Source organism: Lynx canadensis, chromosome A1 (assembly GCF_007474595.2).
Source record: "Lynx canadensis isolate LIC74 chromosome A1, mLynCan4.pri.v2, whole genome shotgun sequence".
Classification (NCBI taxonomy): domain Eukaryota; kingdom Metazoa; phylum Chordata; class Mammalia; order Carnivora; family Felidae; genus Lynx; species Lynx canadensis.
Window position 1 is genome coordinate 138589167 of NC_044303.2, and position 22617 is coordinate 138611783.

Genomic DNA, 22617 nt, shown 5'->3' on the forward strand with positions numbered 1-22617 from the left:
CAGATCCCCTGATGTCCTGTGTTCCCAAGTGTTTGCTTCATATAATTAAACTGCAGTTTTAGTAAAAACAAAAGAAAAAAAAACCGCAAAACACAAAACATTGCTATCAAAGATTATGGTTGGCTTAGTCCATATAGGGTTTTATCTAAAGAAGTAAAATGAAGAACATCTGGGTGGCTCAGTTGGTCAAGCATCTGATTTCAGCTCAGGTCCTGATCTCATGGTTCATGGGATTGAGCCCCATGATAGGGTCTGTGCTGACAGCTCAGAGCCTGGAGCTTGCTTTGGATTCTGTGTCTCCCTCTCTCTCCCCCTCCCCCACTCATGTTCGCTTGCTCTCTCTCTCTCAAAAGTAAATAAACATTTAAAAAAATTAAATAATATGAAACATGCTCCTCATTGTGAACTACATCCCTTTGTTGGGTTTTAGGAAATGTATCATTTTCTGGCATACAGTGTTGCCTCATTTGCTTAAGGATGCTTGTCATTTTAAGACCGTAAAGCCATCAGCCATTCCTGTGGCTTCTCACCCAAGCCCCCAGGGGTAGATATTCTGACCAGGCCAAGCCATGGCCTTGAAGAGCAGCATTGCTCTCGATGTGCTCAGCTCCCTGCACCCGTGCAGGGACACAGCTCAGGAGCACGCGTGTCCTTAGATGGGGTGTTCTGGTCACAGCGCAGCATCTGGTGACAAAACTCTTAAAAGAAATAGAGCCTACCCTGCGTATAGCAAAAATCATGACCATTTGTTTCATTATAAAAAGCCATCAACTTCTGAGGCTGGATTCATGATTTCTCATGACACATTTGAGATAATACCGAGGGCCTGGAAGATGTAAGATGAGTAGATACCGGTGTTCAGTAATTGGTGTTAGTGGACTCAGAGTAACAGAGACCAAATGGAGATTGCTTTCCAGTTTCTTGGAGATTTTCATTTTATGAGAAGGGCTCAACGGAAGAATAGAAATTGTGTGGCTGGGTGGTGAGCAGAGGAACAGGAAAGGAAGAGAGCAGAGATTCATGAGGTTACTGTGATTTATAAGAAAGAAAGTCATAGTCCATGCTTTGGATCCATTTGGGTCCATTATCCATCCATTGGATCATAGCTCCTACGACCACAACCTTTGGGGTTTTGAAGAGTTGACAATGATGTACGTGTCTTTTGTTATGTTAATGAGGCGACTCTCGGAAAGTAGCTAGTGTTGGGCACTGTGATTAGGGGGTTGGAACTTTCTTTCATTCCACCCTCTGACCTGGGTGGGGGCTGCCGGCAGGAGATGGAGTTCACCTGTGGCCACTGATTTAATGAATCATGCCTATGTAATGAAGCCTCCTTGAGAACTCAAAAGGCCAGGGTTCTGGACAGCTTGTGGGTTGGTCACCTGGGGTGGTGATGGGAGTGGTATGCTCCATGACAACACGGAGGCTCTTTGCCCTTTGCCTGTACCTTACTCCACGTCCCTGAGTTACATGCTTTTGTAATAAGCCGGCAATCTGGTAGGTACACTGTTGCTCTGAGGTCTGAGAGCCCCTCTAGCAAATTAATCACATCCAAGGTGGGGAGGTTGTGGGAATCTCTGATTTATAGTCTTTTGGTCAGAAGCACAAATAACAGCTTGGACTTACAAGTGGCATCTGAAGTGGAGGAGGCCAGTCTTGGATGGTGTCAGAGAATTGCTCCTTCGTAAGGAAGCTCCCCCCCCCCTTCACCGCCCCAGCCTGGAATTGTGTCCAGAACCCTAATAGACATCCAAGTAGTTCATCCTCACCCGTGCTACAAAATGTTTCCATGGTATTCTTGAATTCACAGTCTTCAGGGGTACTTCTTTCTGGTTTGATTCTATTTTAAATGAAAACAGGTGATGACTGTTATAGGTTGTCCCTGCTAAAGCTTTATCATTTGGGGGAACAAATATAAAATATATGTATAGTAATAAAGTATTCATGTTTTGTTAAATCTTAGATGTGGGAAAGTCTATTTTTTTTTTTTTTTACATGAAAGCCATAGAAATGACTTTCAGGTACTAATTTATTCTCAAGGAACTGAATCATTCATAGCCTTTGTCTTGTCAAAGAGGTGTCTTCAGTCTTGGGATATGGTCAGTGCTTAGTTACCTGCAGCCCTTCTAGAACAACAACCGTAAAACCTTGCTGCAGAAGCCTGAGGCTGCTTTACCATAGACTAGAGCTATGCCAGAAGCGATCCCATTTAGACACCCTACTTGTTAAGAGTTATAAAGGATTCATCTTAGCACCCTGTAGTATAGCTGACACTAGTGTACTGATAATTGGCAATAATCATTAAGTGTTAAAAAATGCCAAGTTGGGGGCGCCTGGGTGGCTCAGTCGGTTGAGCGTCCGACTTCGGCTCAGGTCATGATCTCGCAGTCTGTGAGTTCGAGCCCCGCATCGGGCTCTGTGCTGACGGCTCAGAGCCTGGAGCCTGCTTTGGATTCTGTGTCTCCCTCTCTTTCTGACCCTCCCCCGCTCATGCTCTGTCTCTCTCTCTGTCAAAAATAAATAAAATATTAAAAAAAAAACAATTTAAAAAAAATGCCAGGTTGGTGCTAAATATCCAAATAGAAAGATATTAGGAAATTAGATAATAGGCAAACATCTTAGCTATATTTTCCAATCATGATTTCATTTTCTCCTCATGACAGAGTTTTTGCTATTAACCAGAACACTGAGAATTTAGTTCTTGAAATTGGCTAACATTAATAATAATTTCAGCTAGGAAATTAAAGTGTTCCAAGATTGCATCGAAATTTGCTCAGAAGAATAAAAACTGTTTTAATACCTGCCATTTACAAAAAAAAAGAGTAAGTATTTGCTTACTTCAGGTTTTGTTTTGTAATCAGAAACCAGCATTGTCTGATGCCCTTTTCACACAGGCTTGCCCATTGCCCTCACTGAAAGACTAGGATTTCAGTGTTAGGGCTAACCCAGATAATCACATGGGCTGGTGGTTGTGTTTGGCCTTGAGCCTGCATGGCGGGATCTCCTAAGACCCTAGTCCCTCTCGATTTCATCTCCTTAGCACCTCCCAATACGTACCTGGTCTGGTCCACCCTTTAATTCCATGGTGGACCCTAGAAGAGAGAATACTGCATCTTGGGGATAAGGCTGGCAGGAGTTAACAGCTATAGAGGGTAGGTGACTCAGTGCTTGTTCCCTGCCCCCTTTGTGGTTTGGCTAAGTATGTATATTTCCATGGGCTGCAGTGTTAGGCTGTTTTACCGTTTGGCAGGTCAACATGTCGTTCTGTGGCTCTTTTCATTTTACTGGCCATGGGTATCCATTTGAAAAGGAAATGTGGAGGGCTCCAGGGCAGCAGCTACTCTCTAAGGCCACCAGCTTGGTCTCAGCCTGGGCAGCCTGCACCAGCATATGGTGGCTTGCAGCCCAAGACGAGTGGTCATCCTGGGCCCTCCCTCTCTCTGTGTCTTATGTCATGGGCAGAGGTTGTTCAGGATGGGCACCTGCATAAACAGTGGCTCTTCTTTACGGTTTCACCCTTTTCTGTTCTTCTGTCCCTTTTTGGTTCATGGATTATTTTCCTGAGGACCTTCCTCTTGTGACATGGGGAAGCAAACAGTAGGGGATTAGTGGCAGGGACGCTTGCACCCCATGCCTCTGGGTTACCCCCAGTGTCTCTCATCTTCTTCTTGGGGTGCTGCCTCTGTGTACTCCCAGTGGCTTTGCACACCCTGTCTTTCCAGACCTCCCCAGGCCGTGTCTGTCTCTGTTACAGACTCATGGTTGAGATTTCCATCTCCTTGTCGCATATCTGAAACCTCCACTGGTTTTCACTGATTTTTTCTTCTTTCTTAGGCTCTTGAAGATCAAGAAGCCAGGCCGGAGGAAAGACAAGACATGCCTTCCAGTGCTGCAGAAACTGAAGAAGGTATGGAAGCTCCTTGCCCCTCCCTCAGGAACCCAGAGAGTACTCAGAAGTAACAAGTTAAACTGGTGGTGACAGTAGGTAGTGAAGCGTAGTAGAAACCGATTCTTTCCTTTGGCTTTCTATTTAAGAATATTTTTTATTTTTTTGAAATTGGGTTTGAGGATAGGGTTATATATATTTGGGGGCATGATTACATTGTCTATTTAATTTCAGGATGGTGGAGGGGCATTACAAAATATCTGTTATGTAAAGGGACAGTAGTGTGATAGGCCTGAAAACCAAGACTCTTGCCTGTAAGTCACCATCATTGACAGCTGGTTAATACATATTTTTTTAATAAATAATTTTTTTCTTAAGTTTATTTTGAGAGAGAGAGAGACAGAGAGACAGAGAGACAGAGCACGAGGAGGGGAGGAATAGAGAGAGAAGACGACACAGAATCCAAAGCAGGTTCCAGGCTCCGAGCTGTCAGCACAGAGCCGGATACGGGGCTTGAATCCATGAACCACAGGATCATGACCTGAGCCGAAATCGGACACTTAACCATCTGAGCCATGTGGGTGCCGTCTGGTTAACATTTTTGGTTCTGCTTGTAACTGCCACTTAGACTCGTTGCATGGCAGGTTATTTGTCAGGTGTTAAACTCTTGAACTCTTTGCCCCCATGTTTGTTAAAAAGGAGTCTTGGATGAGGAAGTTTTGTAGCAAGTTGTTGGGTCTGTGTGCCCAGCCATATTGTACACGCTCTTGGGTTAAGCTGACCAGCTTCCTGCTCAAGCTGGACCTGCTTGGGCCCCTGTGGAGTTGCCCTCACTTATGTATCCTGTAGATGATGTGCTGGTGGCACTGAGGAAGCTGAGGCTTGTCCTGCCTAAGGAGGCCGTGGGTAACTTTATGCTTCCTCCTGAAGACCTGTAGGAAAACCTTTCTCGTTTCATGTCAGGAAAGCCGGCTTCTCCTGAGCATTTGGCTGGCTTTTACTGCTCTAACTGTAACTTAACAGGTTTTGTTTGTTTGTTTGTTTTTTGTTTTTTCCTTGAAGCTGGTTGAAAAAAACAATAAAAACTTGGAGCTAAGGTTCTTACCTACAAATATGTACGGTACTGCTAAATTAATTTTTATATCACCCTTATTTATTAAGCTTTCACCCTTGCCTTTTCCTTGTGGTTTTTACTTGTATGTTTTTCTTCTCTTTCTAATCTACCTTTAAACTAATTTATAACAAAGTGAATCTGAATAAGTGTTTGAATTCTTGCCCTTAAGGGGCTGACAGTTGGAATTGGGGCAGAAAAACATGTTGCCTCTGCACATTATGATAACTGAAACAGGAGTCATATGGAAACTCTGTGGCTTCTGACAGTTATCTGGGAAAGCTTCCTGGAGGAGGTGACCCTGGAACTGTCATCAAATGGAGGGAAGGGAATTTGAGGCAATGGAAATATTTGTAATACAGAGTTTTGAACCACAGGATGAATTGAGGGAAATGCTGATCATTTTGTAGTTCTGTCATTTTCGTGTGTTTGTGTGTGTGTGTGTGTGTGTGGTGCCAGTGACACAGGCTTGAGAGGGAGGCATAGCAATATGGCTTATACACAAGGCGAGGAACTGGAATCTCCACCCTGACAGCTGTGAGAGCTGTTTCAAGCAAATGAGATTATTATTTTCAAAAGGTCACTCTGTGAGAATGTCAAGAATGGGTTGGAGGGGTTGGAGGCAGGGGTGGTCGCTGCTGTAAGTAATACAGAGGAGGGTCTGCACCACAGCAGTGTGATGATAGTGGAGAGGTGGGGACAGATACTGCCCTAAGGGTGTAGGATATCAGGTGGGTGTCAGCAGTGAGAGAGGAAGTTGATTCCTCCAGTCCCTAACTGGGTTAGACCTTACGGGAAGGTCTGTGTTCCTAACTGGGTTATACATTACAGGAAGCAGCTTCATGACAAAGCAAAAAGTTACTCCTTTGTATATAGGTTGAGTTTAATGGGTCTAGGAGCAGCCGAGGTAAGGTACCTGAGGTCCTCCAACCAATAAGCAAAATAATTTGGACAGAAACTCAAGCGCTCCAACTCCAAAAAATTCGTGTGTGTCGTGTATAGACCTTCTAGGCAATGCTTTGATTTGCATATGCTTGGAGGACCTATTAGAAACTGCACGCTCCAGCAGAGAGCAGTATTCAATGAAAGTGGAAATATTCCATTAGTTTTTGTCCATTCTTGAACCTGTAGACCACTCAACCGGAAGAAGGAAACATTGTGAATGTAAAAGTATGCTTCTTTTCCTTCTTCTTTAAACCCCAAAAGCAAACCTTTCCTTTGTGGTCTACTAGGAGATTCTTAAGAGGTTATGTTTTTCTGTTCCTCCTGGGACAGTGGGTGGAGTGGGAGGCTCCGAGCTTGTATCTGTAGCTGCCATTGATTAAAAGATGGCAATGTTATGCCGGAGATCAGCTTTGCAGTCTCTGTTAGTGTAATAAATGGTGTCATCATTGTCTTTGAGCCAATTATGTTTCCATAGTTTCATGATTGTAATCGTACTCCCAGCAGGATGGGATGTTATTCGAAATGAACTAAATAAAAAGCCTTCTCATTTTTAATATGCTGAGATGAATATGCTAATGATCAGTATTTATTAATCTACCAACTGACACTGTTTTGTCCCTTGCCGCCTTCGTCCTTGTTTGATCTCCTATGCTAGGATTTCCCAAGGAGTGTTGTACAAAACACCCATGTTGGGAGATGCTTTGATAAATCAGGATTCTTGGACCAAATAGGTCAAAAAATGCACTGTAACAGACCTTCATTCATTCTGGAGATTGAGAGTACATTAAATGTTTTTCAGCTTCTAGTTAACTTGTTGCAGTCAAGACCCCCGGGTGACCTTATTCGATAGTTCTCCAAGTGGTTCATGCCAAGAATCCCCTTTTAACGGTGCTTACACCATCTCATGGAGATGGTCTGTGGAAGGAACTTGAGGGATGTTGCCCTTCCTCATTTCTACCATTCCTGCCCTTTCTGGACTGTATTTCCTTCCCTTTCACTATCAGTCACATGGATCCTCTCCATCCATTAGTACGGTAATGCTCCCACTGGGAGCTGGGTAAGGGAGGTGTTTTTAAAACTCGTCTTGGCATGTTGAATATTGAGAACACCTGTGCCTTGCCACCCCCTCCCCCCGCCCCCCGCCCCCCACGCTGTACTTTCTGATGTTGTTTGGCAGGTTGATGCTGCTTAGCGTCTGTGGGGCATAGACAGCAAACAGAACCATTGTAATATCACTGACCACTATATGACTCCATTTTCTTTTATATTCTGTAGTTTAAAAACAAAACCCTATGTGATTTGCTAACTGTCTTGACTTCTGTGTTAAATAGTCCCTTACTTTGTTGGCTTCTCTCCATTAATTATGTTCCACGTTTTCATTAACAAGGAACTGGGGAGTCGGGACTGGAGCTTGAGTTCTCATCACAAAGGACAGAAGGCAGAATCTTTTCCTGCAGGCTGAAACAGCAGTTCACAGCAGGGCGGAGAGGTTTCCTCTTCATGACCCCGCGACAAAGGTGGGAGAGGCTATGGATCCAAACACAAGGCACTGTCTAGGCAGGCAGATGTGAGCCCTGCAGGCTCATGTACTTACTCATTCTGTAAACATTTGAGTGTTCACTTTATGGCAGGCAGTGTTCTAAGCACTGGTGACATAGCAGTAGCTAAAAAGGCAGAGAGAAAACCCTATCTCAAGCAGTTTACTTGTATATAATTGCACGCCAATATTTGTTGAGTGCCAGACCCTGTTCTAGGTGCTGGGGACGCGGCTGTGCACTGACCACAATTTGTGCATTCCAGTGATCACTGAGAGGGACATTGCTAGGAGTCAGGAGTATATTTGTTCAGTTGTATACACGAGAAAGTAGCAGCACAGAGGGGTCACATAACTTGTCTGACGTGATACTTGATCAGGCAGTCAGAAGTGTGGCACGTAAATTCTCTTACCTGTCCCACTATCCAATAGCCACTACCCTGATATAATGGAACACTTAACTATTTCATCCTTGGGCTGCCGATGGAGAGTTCTCTCCAGCGTTTGTGTAATGGAAACGTGTAGAATTGAAAGCATTGCCTTGAAATCAGCTCTCTTCCACATGGCTGACCTGTCTCATAAAGTCCTTCCAAGGATTTATGACCCACAGGCACAGGCACATCTTGATGACACACACCAACTACAGGCAGACTCTGCTGAAACCTCAGCCCCACCATGATCTGGCTTCTGAACATTCTGCAGGTTATTGAGCTGTGTTTTCTTTTGCGCCACATGGTGCAGCTGGGGGTATCATTTAATACTTCATCATCCGGCTTAAATGAGAAAATACAGGTAGAGTCCCTGGACCAGTGTCTGACCACAGATGCTTAGCCACTGCCAGTGCATAGCAATGCTAGCTTGTTACAAGTGCAAGTTATAAGCTGGGCTAGGGTGGCGTTAGTGGCAGTCATGCACGTGTTGGGATATCAGGACACAGCTCTTCCTGTCAGAGTAACGAGGTAAGCAGCTCTTTCATCTGAGAGTTCCTTAGATGAGGTTGCAGCCCTTCCCTCTGTGCTCTGGGTGAGTGAAAGGTGAAGAGGGAGCTGGGTGGGGGAGCCTCCTTATTGGAATACTTGCGGTGAGTTACTGGGCAAACAAGGGGGCTTTTATGTGTGCACGGTTTCCCTTCCAAGAGTCTTCATTTTAAATACTGTAACCGAATGTCTTTTTAGAAGTGTTGAATACAGTTCCAAGGTTTGTCAAGACGCAGGTCCTTTAAGCCAGGATGGCTGGGAACTGAGGTATAGGGGTTTCAGGGCCGCAGTTAAGGAGGCTGTTCTGTGGGGATTGGTTACTCAGTTGGACACAGAGTTGTTACCTTAACCCTAGTGTGGAGTATCCCTCCAAGGACTTGATCAGGGTTTTTCACCTGAAGTCAAATATTTAGGCTTTTTGAAGACCGTTACAAATCATACCCAGAGAATGTACTTTCCAGCCCGAGGAAGTGATTTGAAATTGTTCATTTCATCTTAAAGAATAGCTCAGCTTTTTCTGTACTTTCTTTAGAGACTGGCCTTGCCCATCTACTTTCTCCTCCCCACAGAAGAGAATGGGTTTCATCATTAGAGGACCAGGGATAAAAATAGGATATCAACCTGATATGATGTTCCTTTTGTTTGTTGTTATTATTATTATTATTATTATTATTCTAGTTTTTTCTCACATGTAAGGAAAAATTCTTCTCCTTGCCTCTCCAAATGATTACAGAATTAAAGAGTAGCAGTGTGAGCTGGAAAGAATTTCCGATTCTTCAGAACTCACCTAGATGTAACAACTTCCGTTGAGATGTGCCACGGACACTGGCTCCATCTGGGTTAGATTGGCAGGCTAGCGGCAAGGACTTGCATGAACTGAGCTTACTTGTATTAGGAGTCTAATACAATTGAAATAAGCTTAAGTTGAAACCCTATAGCTAAAGAGTTTCTTTCCCAAGTTGAACTAGAATCTAAGTGGGAAGCCAGAGGGACACAAGAGTAATTCACAAGACAAAACCGAATGTCATTTATACCTTTCAAATATGACTTGCCTCATTTTATTCAAGCAGTTGAGTAAATCAGAAAAATTATTTCCTGACCTCAGTTGGAGATGGAATGATTGAAAGCTTCTGCTTACTAGATGTTTGTAACTAAAATTTTGGGCTGAGGGTATCTTTTTTTTTTTTTTTAATACCCATGACCAAGTTCTTCATTCTTTGAAATTTTATGGACAGTGGACGATGCACACTGGAGATCTAAAAAAAGAAAAAAACCACAAAACCCACCCAAAACTATATCGTAAAGACATATATATTAAGCATAGTTACCACATGACCCAGCAATTACACTCCTAGATACATCCTCAAGCAGAATGAAAACCTACATCTCCATAATAAAATGTATGTGCAGGTGTTCATAGGAGCCTTATTTGTAATTGCCAAAAAATGGGAACAAACCCGAATATCAGTTTCGGAGCGAATATACAAAATGTGGTCCATCCACACGATTGAATGGCGTTTGGCAATAAAAAGGGATGGGCTACTGGTACATGACAACATGAACGAACCTTAAAAATAGGACATATCCAGAACAGACAAATCCATTAAGAAAGAATGAAGATTAGTGGTTGCCTTTGGCTGGGGTAGGAATGCAGGCAGTTAGGGAGAAATGGGCCTTGAGTGCTAATGGGTATAGGGCTTCTTACTGGGCGTAATGAAAATGTTCACAAATTGTGATGATTGCACACCTCCGAATATGTCAGAAATAATTATATGCTTTAAATGGGTGATTAGTATGATATTTTACCTTAAAGCTGTTGAAAGGTACTTCTGTAGGGGAAGAAGTGTATACTAAAACATTAACAATGGTTTTATTATTTCTTTTGATATTTACAAAATGTTTAAATTACTTTGGTGGTCCAAAAAAGTGTCTTAAGTAATTTGAAAACATTTTGAAAAAGATGTCTTAAAGTCTTTTTGAAAGGACGCAGAGCACACATATATTGTAAAACAACCCTACATTTGGAATTGCTTTAGGGCAAGAATCTCTTCTCTCACCTTGATGTCCTCTCCCCGGCTGATCGTGTGTCTCAGCCAGTGATCCAGCTAATGTTGTGGACTTGAATGGACTGTTAAGGCTCCTAGAAGAATGGGGCTCATGCTGGTATTTCTGTAGATAAGTGCCTTATCCTCTCTCCCAGTCCATATTTGTATTGGGAAGTCCAAAAGATAGTTTTTCCTAGTATTCCCACTTTTGGGAAAAAATGGAATAATTGGGATGGTGAAACAAGAGGTCACAGTGTTAAATGGTCTCCAAATTAAGGCTTCTTAAGGAAGGCTTCTCAGATTTGTTCATTTCGCCATTTTAGTTCTCTGGCATTTGCGAATCAGACATGCACACTAGGGTAAAACATTAAAGTGATACATGGAAGTGATGTTGTTATATAAGGGAAACACCAGTGCGTGACTGGAAGTGAAAGGGTGACTTTTGGACTTAGCTGGAGGGGTGGGAGGAAGCCAAGGGAAAAGCATTCATCCGTCTGATCAGTCTGGCAGGTTAGAAGTTGCAGTCAACAGTGATGGTTTTGAAAGTGTTTGAATTTGTATTTCAAACAAGTGAACCACTTTCCCTTCCCAGTCCTGACCTACAGTTTGCCTCATGATCCACTACATCTCATTAGCTCTTTCGGGCCACCAGATTTCGGTGGAGGAGAGAAGCATTTATTCAGTGCCTTTAATATGCTAGGCACTCTGCTTGGCATTGGGGATTCAAATGTTGGGCCCAAATCAATTTGGACCCAACCTCCCTAGAACTCAGTCTGTTGGGAGAATAGGATCCATTCAAAGACTCTGAACCACTCTGAATTCCTTTGGACCTTTGTGGAGGAGGGATTGCAAGCTGAGAGCATGACCTGTATTTTCCAATTGTACTTTTGATGATGCCTTGCAAATCTAACCCAGTTACTGACTTGGTTGTAGACAGCGGAACCTGAACCAGGGATGAACAGCAGTAGTTGGCTGGGTGGCTCTGATCAGGACTTTTTTTTTTTTTTTTTTTTTTTTTTTTGCTTCCTTCTTGGGAGGAGGCGCAGCAAAGGGTAGTTAAAGGAGAAGACTCATCATCTTGTATTTTCAGTGTAAGCTTTTGCTTTGCTTGAATGTACCCTCTGGGCTCCCATTTTTCAAAAGGGGACAGTAAGACTTAACACAGAGTCGAGATCTGTTAGGCTCATCTCTTTCTTAACAAAACACTGCTAGTAATCTTAGAGCTCCTTAGCCCTGTTTTGTGAAAACCGTGTTTGCCTGCATAGTGTCGCTGGTGAACATGACTATCAGAGATTATTTCTTCCATTATAGTTTGGAAGTAAGAAAACATGTTTATTAAGTTTGGTAAATCAGGTTTAGAGGGGATAATCCTTCTGGGTGGGCCGGGAAGGCAAGATGAATAGGCCTTTAAAACAGCATAGTTCGAAGTTACTGATATCATTATCTGCTGGAGGTTGCTATAGCAATAACTGGTTTGATTGCCCTGTGCAATTGATGGTACAGGGGAGTACGTGTAAAAGGATCCTGGTAATTTAGCAGAGACTTTCCTGGAACAATATGATTAAACTCCAGTAGAATGAGTGCCAACTTCTTGAAAAGCTCTAGGATGAAGTTGTGTATAGTCCTAGATTAATTAATGATACATTATTATCCTGAATCTATACACTGTCACAAATATTTGTAATGGTGTTTGGATAAAGGTTTTATAACTCTGAAAGTTATTTTTAAAGTGACGAAGTACAAATTTTAAAAAGACGTGCCCCTTTTGATATAGTTTGTGGTTTTTGCATTAATGAGATTAGATTGTGTCTGAAACAGAAGAAAAATGCCACAGATTATACAGAAAACTGTAGGCTGACGGTGTGCAAAGCCTGGAATTTGGAGAGTGGCAGGAAGCTGGAATCTGAACATACGATCAGGGTGGCACATCTTTTGTTATTGCAGGTTGGGTTTTACCAGGCGCTAGGGCCTTCTTCATTAGCACAATCTTGAATAAAATGTGTGCTGCCCCTTTTAATCACTGCTGTAGGTACACAATTGTTTAGAAATGCGGAATGCTAATTTAAGAGCATATGGTCTGAAATGGCTTTAAAGGAATATTTTCTAGTGCCAAAAGAAAAACGTGTGTGATTCTCTTGGAGTCTATGCACAAGTGTCTGTTGAAACTTTGGTTCTCGGACTCTTCCCCTTGTTTAACATGCTGCGATTTTCCCCCACCTAGCCAAATTTCGCATCAATTTATGCATCTGTGTAACAGGACAGAAAGCTTTATGTTAGTGTTTTGAATTTCGGCACTTGAGCAGCGGGCTTTTAAAGGGTGAAATTGGCTCCTTTTGGCGTTCCTAGCTCTGACCATGTTCCGCAGACGCTACTCTGCTGCCACCTGGAGGCCCCGTGTGGGCTCTGCATTTAAAGGTAGGTAGGGATCCAGAGAACAGAAGCTGCTCAGGCTGGGTGTCCGAGTGTCCCTCACCCCTGCTGAGGTCATTTGGCATGACCACGTGAAATTGAAGCTGTTATCTTAGCATTTTTCATTATAGGTCTTGTAAGGATTATGAATGCAAGGACAGTAAACTATTGGGGGACATAAATATCTCCTGACTTGTTAGTAAACCCAAGGTTTATGTTAGCAAATTAAAAAAAAACCCATCATGACAGTGAGAGAGTTGACTGCTCTGTCCTTGACCTATTGTAATTTTTTAGGAAGTGCAGTCTACTGTGTCTAAGCAAAAACATGAATGAAACTCCTAGCTTTGGTGCCTGGCAGTAAGAAGAGCTTGCGTAAATACTCCTGGAGGTCTGGAGCCTCAGGTGACTTCAATTAATAGGAATGGCTAAGTGGAGTGGCAAATAGCTAGTTAAATCAGGGGGGTTTCCTCAGAATCAGCGTTGGGGCCGGCCATGGTGGCAGGGCAGCTGAGGGAGGGTTCAGGGGAGGCCGGGGGCCCACGCTGTTGTATGTTAATACAATTGGTGGTAAAGATTCTTAGCCATCTGCCCTTAGTAAGAGTGTCCAACACTTATTTTCCCCAGGCCCCAGCCTGCTTTTGGTGGTTACATGTCAACAACAGTGACTCTTGTTTATGGGCAACTGAGTGGGAAGAGAACCAGTGAGCACCCAGAGAAAAATACCCCGTAAATAAGCCTTCCCGTTTAGCCCAGAACATCCCGACCACTCATATTTCCAGGAAAGCCTTTATTCAGAAAGAGGGCGCTCAGTGTGCCTGTGGCCTGTCCGTGCTCAGCCTGGCATCATCTGTGGTGGGAGCGCAAGGGTTTTGCTAGCACTGTGGGCTTTTAAGGATGCCTGAGGAAAGGCCACAGCTCATCTGGAATGAATTAGGCTCTTTTGAAACATAAAATGTGTGGTATTTGAGGAACTAGACGTGGGATTTCCTCAGGTAGGTACTCGTCATGTCCTTAGAATCCGGGCTATTTTGAAGAGCCTTCGCTGTGTGAGCCGCCTTCCTTCTGAAGCCAGGGCATTTGTTTATTTAATGGTGGTTTTTTTTTTTTCCCTCAGGATTTCCTGCAGGAGGTCCGGGGCTTGTTTGCCTCTTGGTCCACATAAAAACTACCAGAGTGTGGTAGTTGGGCTGTCAGATACTCTGCTCGGTGGAGAGGTGATTTTTAAGAAGCTTCATCTAAAAACCTAGCTCCACACGGAGAGTTCCTGGGCTACGCAATTATATCTAGTCATCTAGTTTTTGTTTCCTTCGTTGTCTTTTTTTTTTTTTTTTTTTTTTTTCAACGTTTATTTATTTTTGGGACAGAGAGAGACAGAGCATGAACGGGGGAGGGGCAGAGAGAGAGGGAGACACAGAACCGGAAACAGGCTCCAGGCTCTGAGCCATCAGCCCAGAGCCCGACGCGGGGCTCGAACTCACGGACCGCAAGATCGTGACCTGGCTGAAGTCGGACGCTTAACCGACTGCGCCACCCAGGCGCCCCTCCTTCGTTGTCTTTTAATGAAAGCTCCCACTGGCTGATCCTGATGAGGATTATTCCTTTTGCAGAGATTAAGAATTTGGTGTCTGGCGGATCATCACCGGAAAAGGAAGACGATGTAAAGGTAACGGGTCTCCTCCCCTCCTTTCTCCTTTCCACGTTTTCTCCACAGCTGAATTAGAAGGGAAGGTCCAGCGGTGACAAAACATTTTAAAAGAACCAAATCTGAAAACAAGTAAAGCCCCAGGGGCATGCCCCAAGTCACATGCAGAGTAACTTGCAATTCAGTTTCCTTTGCAGTCTCTTGATGACCAAAGCTGGCTGTCTTTCTGGGTCGCAGTTGTCTGTGCAGGACCGTTGTATGTACATTTTCCAAAACAAGTTTTTCCTTGAAGACTGAGAGCTATGGAGGTTTGCCAGCAATGTGACAACTGGACCTGAGAGCCAGCCTCCGGGAGTAAAATCCCCTGTGGGGAGTGGTCAGGTGTGCTTCAGCGTAGGGCCCGGTCCTTTCCTTAAGGCAGCTCTTCCATAATGCTAATTAAGTCCAAGACTAGCTTCCTGTTGATGTGCCATGATACACGTGACACGTCTTGATTTTTTTTTTTTTTCTGAGATGATACACATGAACAGAATTGTGGCACATTAAGTAATTTTTTAACATCCCTGACTTTATCGATATTTTCCAGTGTGTGGAAAGCCCGGTGGTTCAACCGAAGGAACACGAAGACCAGGACAGTCTAGACGCGGGTATGTTCTGAAATGCCACTTTCACCTGTACTCACAGGAGTATGCCAGTCCTGGGTATGCACGGGACAAAACGAAATCTTCCTTCCTGGGAGCTGTGGCTAGTTTGCGAACACGATGGACGTAAATTTTCCTTGCAGCAACAGTTCTAATATTAGGAGTTGAGAGGTTGAATAATATCCACTTATGATCCTTTAAAAAACAAATGAAGACAAAGCCATGAAGGCTTTTCCTGAGCAGTTGAACTCTGAGCCAGACTCTGTCTCGGGACTCACACTGTGTTGCTTATGTTGTTACTTCTGTGAGGTAGGCTCTGCTTGCTTCAGGTGAAGTGATGCAGGGGTCCTTGAGAGCAGGTGGTGGAATGGAGACTCCTAACTTCATTCTGCCTGGCCCCGGAATCCAAGCTTACCACCCTCCCATTTGGATACTCACTTGGGCGGCCCTCGGAGCTGAGCCCCTGTGGTCCTCTCCCTGGCCTCAGGAAAGACCAGATGCTTGTCACTGGGTGCGGATCTTGGCACAAAGAGATCCCTTGGCAGGGTGAATATAGTTTTTCCCGGGGACTGGACATTCTCATCTGTCCACAAGTTCTAGTTCACAAGTCTCTATGGCTTCTCCCCAGATCTCCTTGGCCATCTTCCAATTCTTGAGGGCTAATCTGGACCCCAGGGTTCCGCTTTGAGTTAGAGCCTGACGAAGCAGTTGGAGGCTGGGGGACATACATAAACTGGGCTCTCAGCTGATGTCTCCTCTCGGCCCCTGGGCGGTCTGGGCAGACCTCTGGGGCTCAGTGCAAGGCAGATACGCACCAGCCTTCCCAGTTGGCTTCTTTAGACTCGGCAAAGCCGGGGCAGTTAGCGCACCTGGAAAGCACACAGGCAGAGCAGTGTGAAGTGTTGTGAGGGTGCAGTGGAGGTGCTATTGGCCCCGGTGGCGAAGTGCTCAGGCCGATGGGAAGGGGAGGGAAACGGAGACACTGCCCAGGCTGAGTTTAATGGTGAAGGTGGGTGGGCCCGGGAGCCTAGTGGCACAGGGGTCTCCCTGGAGGCCAGTGGGGTGTTGGCACATTTGGCAGGCACAGGCAGAGCAGTGACAGCAGTTGGGGAGGCGTGAAGAGTAGAACACGGCGAGGAGGAAGTACCGTCAGCGTCCGTTGGCTGTGCTGCTGGTAGCTTGGCCGCGAGCCAGACATGTTTCCAGGGTCTCCCTGAATGAGGTACTACTGCAGTTGGGACAGAAACTGAGATTCTTCCGAGCAGTGTGTGCACCTTTAAGATTGCTGCTATATAAGGTAAGGGTACTGCTTGACTTGCAGAAGAGGGGAAGAGGAAGGAGAAATGAAAGCAAACGTCTCCGTTTAAATGACTGTTGTAGGCCATTAAAGCCAGGATCCTAGCCCTTGCTCACGCGTACAGGATGTCTCATCTACAAATTGCATCATGCCCCCAGGAATGTTAGCTGTGAAGAATGTTTACCAAAACACACTGCTGGTGGGGAAGGACCGTCGGCTGTTAAAGGGGTTCAATAGCAAGAGGAGACTAATTTTCAGCCTTGAAGGCTCCATTCTCACACTGGTGCACGTGCTGGGTTAGAAGACACGTGGCAAGGAGACAGTAGTGGTCTGACCTCATCAGTGTGTTTGGTCAGTCACAACGTTGTGTCTGAGGAGGATTGTAATAAATGCTTTGAGACAAACTTGGACTTTAGTCCAGTGAGTTATGAAAAGGGCCATGAATGATTGTGCCTGTGCTAACGTTTGCTTTTTGTTCAGTTAAAGTCACCTGACTTGATGCCAAGAAGGCTCTCTTTTAAAAGAGCCTTCTGGGACAGAAGGGGGAAGGAAGCAGTGAGCAATAGTTGGATGGTAAGCCCGAGTCTGGAATCTGAAATGGCTTTTCCCCAAGGTCACTTCCAAACTATTGTGTTATTTTATATGTACTTATATTCTGCTCAGTCTGCAAGGACATGCTGATTAATGTGGGGTTGAGATACATGTCTTGGCTGACTTGGATTATTCAAAATAGTATGACGTTAGTTTTGCATGCTCTCATAAACTACAGCAGTGCTGTTCCAGTAGAACTTTTTGTGATGATGGACATGTTTTATATCTACATTGTTTGCAATGGTAGCCAGTAGCCATAGGTCTATTGAGTGTATGGTCTGTGACTCAGGAATTGATATATATACATTTTTAAAAATTTATCACCCTGGAAATTCCCATTGTATCGTTGGCCATCAGAGCATCAAGAATTATACTGGCTGTTAGTTTCTACACTGAAAATGGCTGTTGATTGCAGGGATGATGTCTTGGGTGGGTAATAGCTGGTTAGCTCATCCAAGCCAGTGCCTCTGAGCCCCTCAGGGAGTAGTACTAAGAGGACTTTTGGGAGTGATGGCCCTGCTCTCTGTGGATGCTGTAAGAACCTCCAAGGGGAGGCTCTCAGTTGAAGGGCTGGGATCCAATTCTGTTGCTGTCAGAGTGAAGAGAGGAACTTCTCAACGTGTATTTCCTTCACATTGAGGGCAGGTAGAATGGAGAGAGCGGGCAGAGCATTTGGAGGAAATGGATTGAGAGAACATAGATGAAATGGGCCAATGGAGAAATGAAGAAGAAAGAAAGGGTCCATTTGGCTCAAGTATACAGGACTGAATGGGATTAAGAAATAGGAGCTGGGGGGCACCTGGGTGGCGCAGTCGGTTAAGCGTCCGACTTCAGCCAGGTCACGATCTCGTGGTCCGTGAGTTCGAGCCCCGCGTCAGGCTCTGGGCTGATGGCTTGGAGCCTGGAGCCTGTTTCTGATTCTGTGTCTCCCTCTCTTTCTGCCCCTCCCCTGTTCATGCTCTGTCTCTCTCTGTCTCAAAAATAAATAAACGTTGAAAAAAAAATTTTAAAAAAAAGAAATAGGAGCTGGGCAGTGGGCCGCAGCAAGCCCTGTGCTGAGGAGAACGGAAGTGGACAGTGGTGGGGATGTGGGGGGACGGGGGGGATGGTGAGCCTCGGCCACCATCCTGGAGCTCCACCTGCAAACAAAAATGCATAAAGCATCGCTGCGCCAGCCAGGTTGCACGTGGCATGACCCGTTGGTGTCGTGCAAACTCTACATTTAAAAGGTTGAATTTGAAAAAATACAACTCCCTGGTTAGAAATTAAGATTTCCAGTGGAAATCTTGTGCTTGAAGACTGTGAAACAAGAGTGCCGGTATCTCAGGTGAATTATAGAAGGTTCTGGAAGAGAACACTCCTGCTAGCCTAGCAAGGGATACTCAAGAGTGTGAGTGAAGTTGTGTGTGTCACACCAGATTCGGTGACACTCGCACAGATATGGATTTTTCTGCAATAATTGATCAGCCATGTCCTGCATTGAGCAAAGATTGTTTAAAAATTACAGCTCAAGCTGTAATAGTCACATACTATATGACTATTTAGATGGAAAAAATGGGTAGGTGAGCTAGACTTGTTAAAATAAGAACCAGGTGAGCATGTTTTAGCTTTCCTTATAGGACCTGGTAGTAGGGAGGTAGAGATGGAGGGGAGCTTGAGATGGAATTGGCTGGCATCATAGGCCTTGCTTGACAGTCCCAGGACCTTGAATCTCTGGGCATGAAGCAAAGCTGTTCCAGGTTTGGCTGGCTGGCAGAGAGTGGGCTTCCTGAAGTGCCAGAGAAGATTTGAAATAGAATGTCGTGCCAAGTAGACTTGTGGATAAAATAATCTTTCTAAATTATGGAAGTCGTAAATGCTCACAGTAGAAAAATTTGAAAGCTTATAAAAAGTAGGAAAAGAGAAAAACACCCCTGTAATTCTCCCACCCCAGAAAAGGTGCCCTTCAACTTTGGTGTATTCCTACCAGTATTTTTATTACACATCCATTTTTTTACATAGTTGGGATCATGTAAATCACAGAATTCTGTGTCCTGGTTTATTCATTTAACATTATATGCCATAAGTAAGCTCTATTTTAGTAAGTAGCTTAAAATGATTCTGTACATTTTTTTCCTACACAAAAATGGGTTACTTTTCTAAAATGAAAGGGAAAGTATCGTAGATGATGCCAACAAGTACTTATCAGTGAGAAGAAAAAGGCTTTTTTTAATAATATATGTGGTTTGATTTTATAGAGTGACCTGATTTTCATTTTATGCTGAGGCTCGAATCCCAATTAGTCTTGAATAATTCTTGTATCACTTCATTGCTATTACTGTTGTTACTTATATGTAACATGAGAAAAAGAAAACCTTTTAGTTAGTAGGTGTTGGGACTGGGAGGGGTGGATATCAGGGAGACACATGAACCAAAGCTGGTGTAGAAAGAAACCCGACCTGATTACCCATCCCCCCTCCCCCCAAAAAACCCATCCAGACCAATTGTGAAGACAAGGAAGCAGAAATAGACAGAAACAAACAGTAGGAAGTGCGGTGTTTCAGATTGCCTAACCTAGACAGCACAGACTTTCATGACTACAGAAAATACTCAAAAGGAGAAACAAAGGCCTTACACAGGAAGCTTAGGAAAAAATGTGAGCGAGGGGAACCTGGAAGGAAATGATTGGAAGATCCAAAGGATCAGCCCCTCTAGAACAAAATGTTTGGTGTAATACAAACTTCTTACAGGATCCTCATTTGTGGCTCTATTTGGGAGAGGTCCAGGTCTATGGATTTCAGTGGTAAGATGCATGGAGGCCATATAGTCATTCATGTTAGTTTGGCATAAACCACCAAATAAGTAGGGCTAATCAGGTTAGTCTTTGGTTTCTTATGTTAACTAAAAGTTTAGAAATGGAATTCAGGTTGCTAAGTTATAACAGCACTTTTAAGTTGTTTGTGAAAATAGTTTTGAGATGGTTCCAAATGGCGTAGAATCTTAAGATCTAGCACCCATGTCAGTGGAAGCTGGCTGTCTCTTGGCTGTTATTTAATAATAAATGTGTATCTATGTTGAGATCTGAAGAATGTTAAATGAAACATGAAGGAATATTTAAAAAGTGTCAGGGAGAAGGGAGCTTAGCAGAGCTTGTAACCTTCTGAAAAAGAAGTTTTGAAATTTTTGGCACATCTCTCTCTATGCCCCAAGCTACAGAAGCTTCTGTGGATTCCTTTTTTTTAGGCTGGGGATGGGAGGGGTGTGTCATTTCTTTACCACAAGCCAAAGCTTATCAGTGATTTGATTTTTGAAACAAAGGGGCTCGGGCTTTAGATGGACAAATATCCCAGGAAGACTATTGGGGATGCATAGTTATTTGTAAAAACGGACTCATTGTAGTCCTGTTGATTTCAGTGAATTTTTTTTTTTTAACTATGCGTGTTGAGGTTTTAAACACTGTTTTTGGTAGAAGAATTTACTGACTTAATAGAATTCCGCTGAGTGTATGTAATAAGCTCAATTTGGGTGTTTTACCATGAGTGTTCTGCCTGTTCTCTTTGTGCCTTCACTGTTTGGACACATTCTCCTCGTGGAATGTGAATAAAGCATTGTTCTTTAAGTTAGACGATAGGAATATTTATTGGCAGAAATGTATTCCATAAATTAAAGAATTTGGGGAGTTTTAGGTTAATCTATACTATAATCTAGGAAGCATGTACACACTAAAACCTTACTGGAGGTGTAGAGTGTCATGCTGCTTTTCTTTGGATTAAAAAACAAAAACTGTTAAACTGAAAGTCCCAAATCTATTATGAGCCTCATGCTCTGCTGATTAGCTCATAAATATAAAAAAGGGAAAATAAAAGTGAATGAAGATGAAGAGTTGCATAGGTACTCTGTTACCCTGCGGTTCTAAACTCAGCCTACACATTGGGATTACCTTGGAGCTTTATACTGAAACCTGTGTCCATCCCCATAGAAATCTGACTTACTTGGTCTGGACTGTAGCCTGCACTTAAAGAGTTCTACATGTTCCCCAGGTGATTCTCAATTGTGGCTGGAGGTTGGGAACCATGACATACGTCCTCAGGGGAGCTCTGCTTTGCTGGAATCACCCCTGACTTCCTGGGTTTTCCATATTTTTGGAGTTGGAGAAATGGTGGTTCTACTTTTATTGCAGTAGATTGCAAAAGCAATTAATGGCAGCCAATTTGTACTGGGTTTGCAGACTCCCAATGATTATCACCATCAATATCCTCATTGATCTCTGGGGAATGTAAAACCTTTGGGAAAAAAAATTACTGAGAAAATTTCCCAATCACTTGAACCTAAATGAGATGGTTAACATTTAAAGATTAATCACTTTAAAATATTAAGAAGGAATCCTGTGATTGTGACTTGCTTTCAGAGTCATTTATTGGACTTTGAGGTGCACAGATGGGGATGAAGGGAATTGGGTTTACGCTCATGTGATAAGGGCTTTACAGGGATGCCTGATGTTTGGCATTAGTACCTATAGTACTAACCGAACTACCTATTTCTTTCTTTTCGCAAACAAATTTAATTTCTGAAATGTAACTGAGGGAGGGGGAAAAATGGCAGTTTTTTTCTCTGAATTCTAAATGTTCTTTTTGTCGTTGCTGTCTTTCATTTTATTTTTTCATCATGATAGGTATATTCTTTAATCCCCATCTCCTATCCCCCCCCGCCCCCAACCCACCCTCTGGTAGTGATCAGTTTGTTCTCTGTAGTTGAATCTGTTCATTGGTCTCTCACTCTTTTTTCCTTTGCTTGTTTTATTTCTTAAATTCCACGTGTGAGATCATAAGGTATTTGTCTTTCTCTGACTGACTTATTTTGCTTAGTATTATACTCTTTAGCTCTGTGTTGTTGCAAATGGCAAGATTTTTTTATGGCTGAATAATTTTTTATTTTATACACCCTCTACCCACCCACCCTCCCCCCATCTTCTTTATCCATTCATCAGTTGATGGACACTTGTGCTGTTTCCGTACTTTGGCTATTGTAGATAACATTGCAATAAAACTAGAAATACATATATCCCTTTGAAGTAGCGTTTTTGTATTTTTTGGGTACTCAATAGTGTTATTACTGGATCATAGAGTAGTTCAATTTTAAATTTCTTGAGGAACTGCCATGCTTTTCCAGAGTGGCTATACAAGGTTGCATTCCCACCAACAGTAAACAAGGGTTCCGTTTTCTCCACTTCTTGCCAACACGTTGTTTCCTGTGTTTTTCATTTTACCCAATCTCATAGGTGTAAGGTGGTATCTCATTGATTTAGATATGCATTTCTGTGATGATGAGTGATATTGAACATCTTTTCATGTGTCTGTTGGCTATCTGGGTCTTCTTTGGAGAAATGTCTGTTCATGTCTTCTGCCCATTCTTTTTTTTTTTTTTTTTTTTTTAAGTTGTGCTGTTTGTTTTTTGGGTACTGAGTTGCATCTGTTTTTTTATATAGTCTGGATACTAACCCTTTATTGGATATGTCATTTCCAAATATTTTCTCCCATTCAGTAGGCTGTCTTTTAGTTTT

The 22617-nt window shown here is 43.4% G+C and overlaps 1 protein-coding gene across 1 annotated transcript in view; it reads left to right on the forward strand.

The window, feature by feature from the left end:
• The window catches only part of ARHGEF28 (Rho guanine nucleotide exchange factor 28), a 284777-nt gene that overhangs the window by 149814 nt on the left and 112346 nt on the right, over nt 1-22617 (forward strand). Inside the window, exons 7-9 of the mRNA XM_030322942.1 lie at nt 3835-3907; nt 14515-14570; nt 15136-15196. Coding sequence (XP_030178802.1) covers nt 3835-3907; nt 14515-14570; nt 15136-15196 — 190 coding nt within the window. The remainder of the gene's footprint in view (nt 1-3834; nt 3908-14514; nt 14571-15135; nt 15197-22617) is intronic.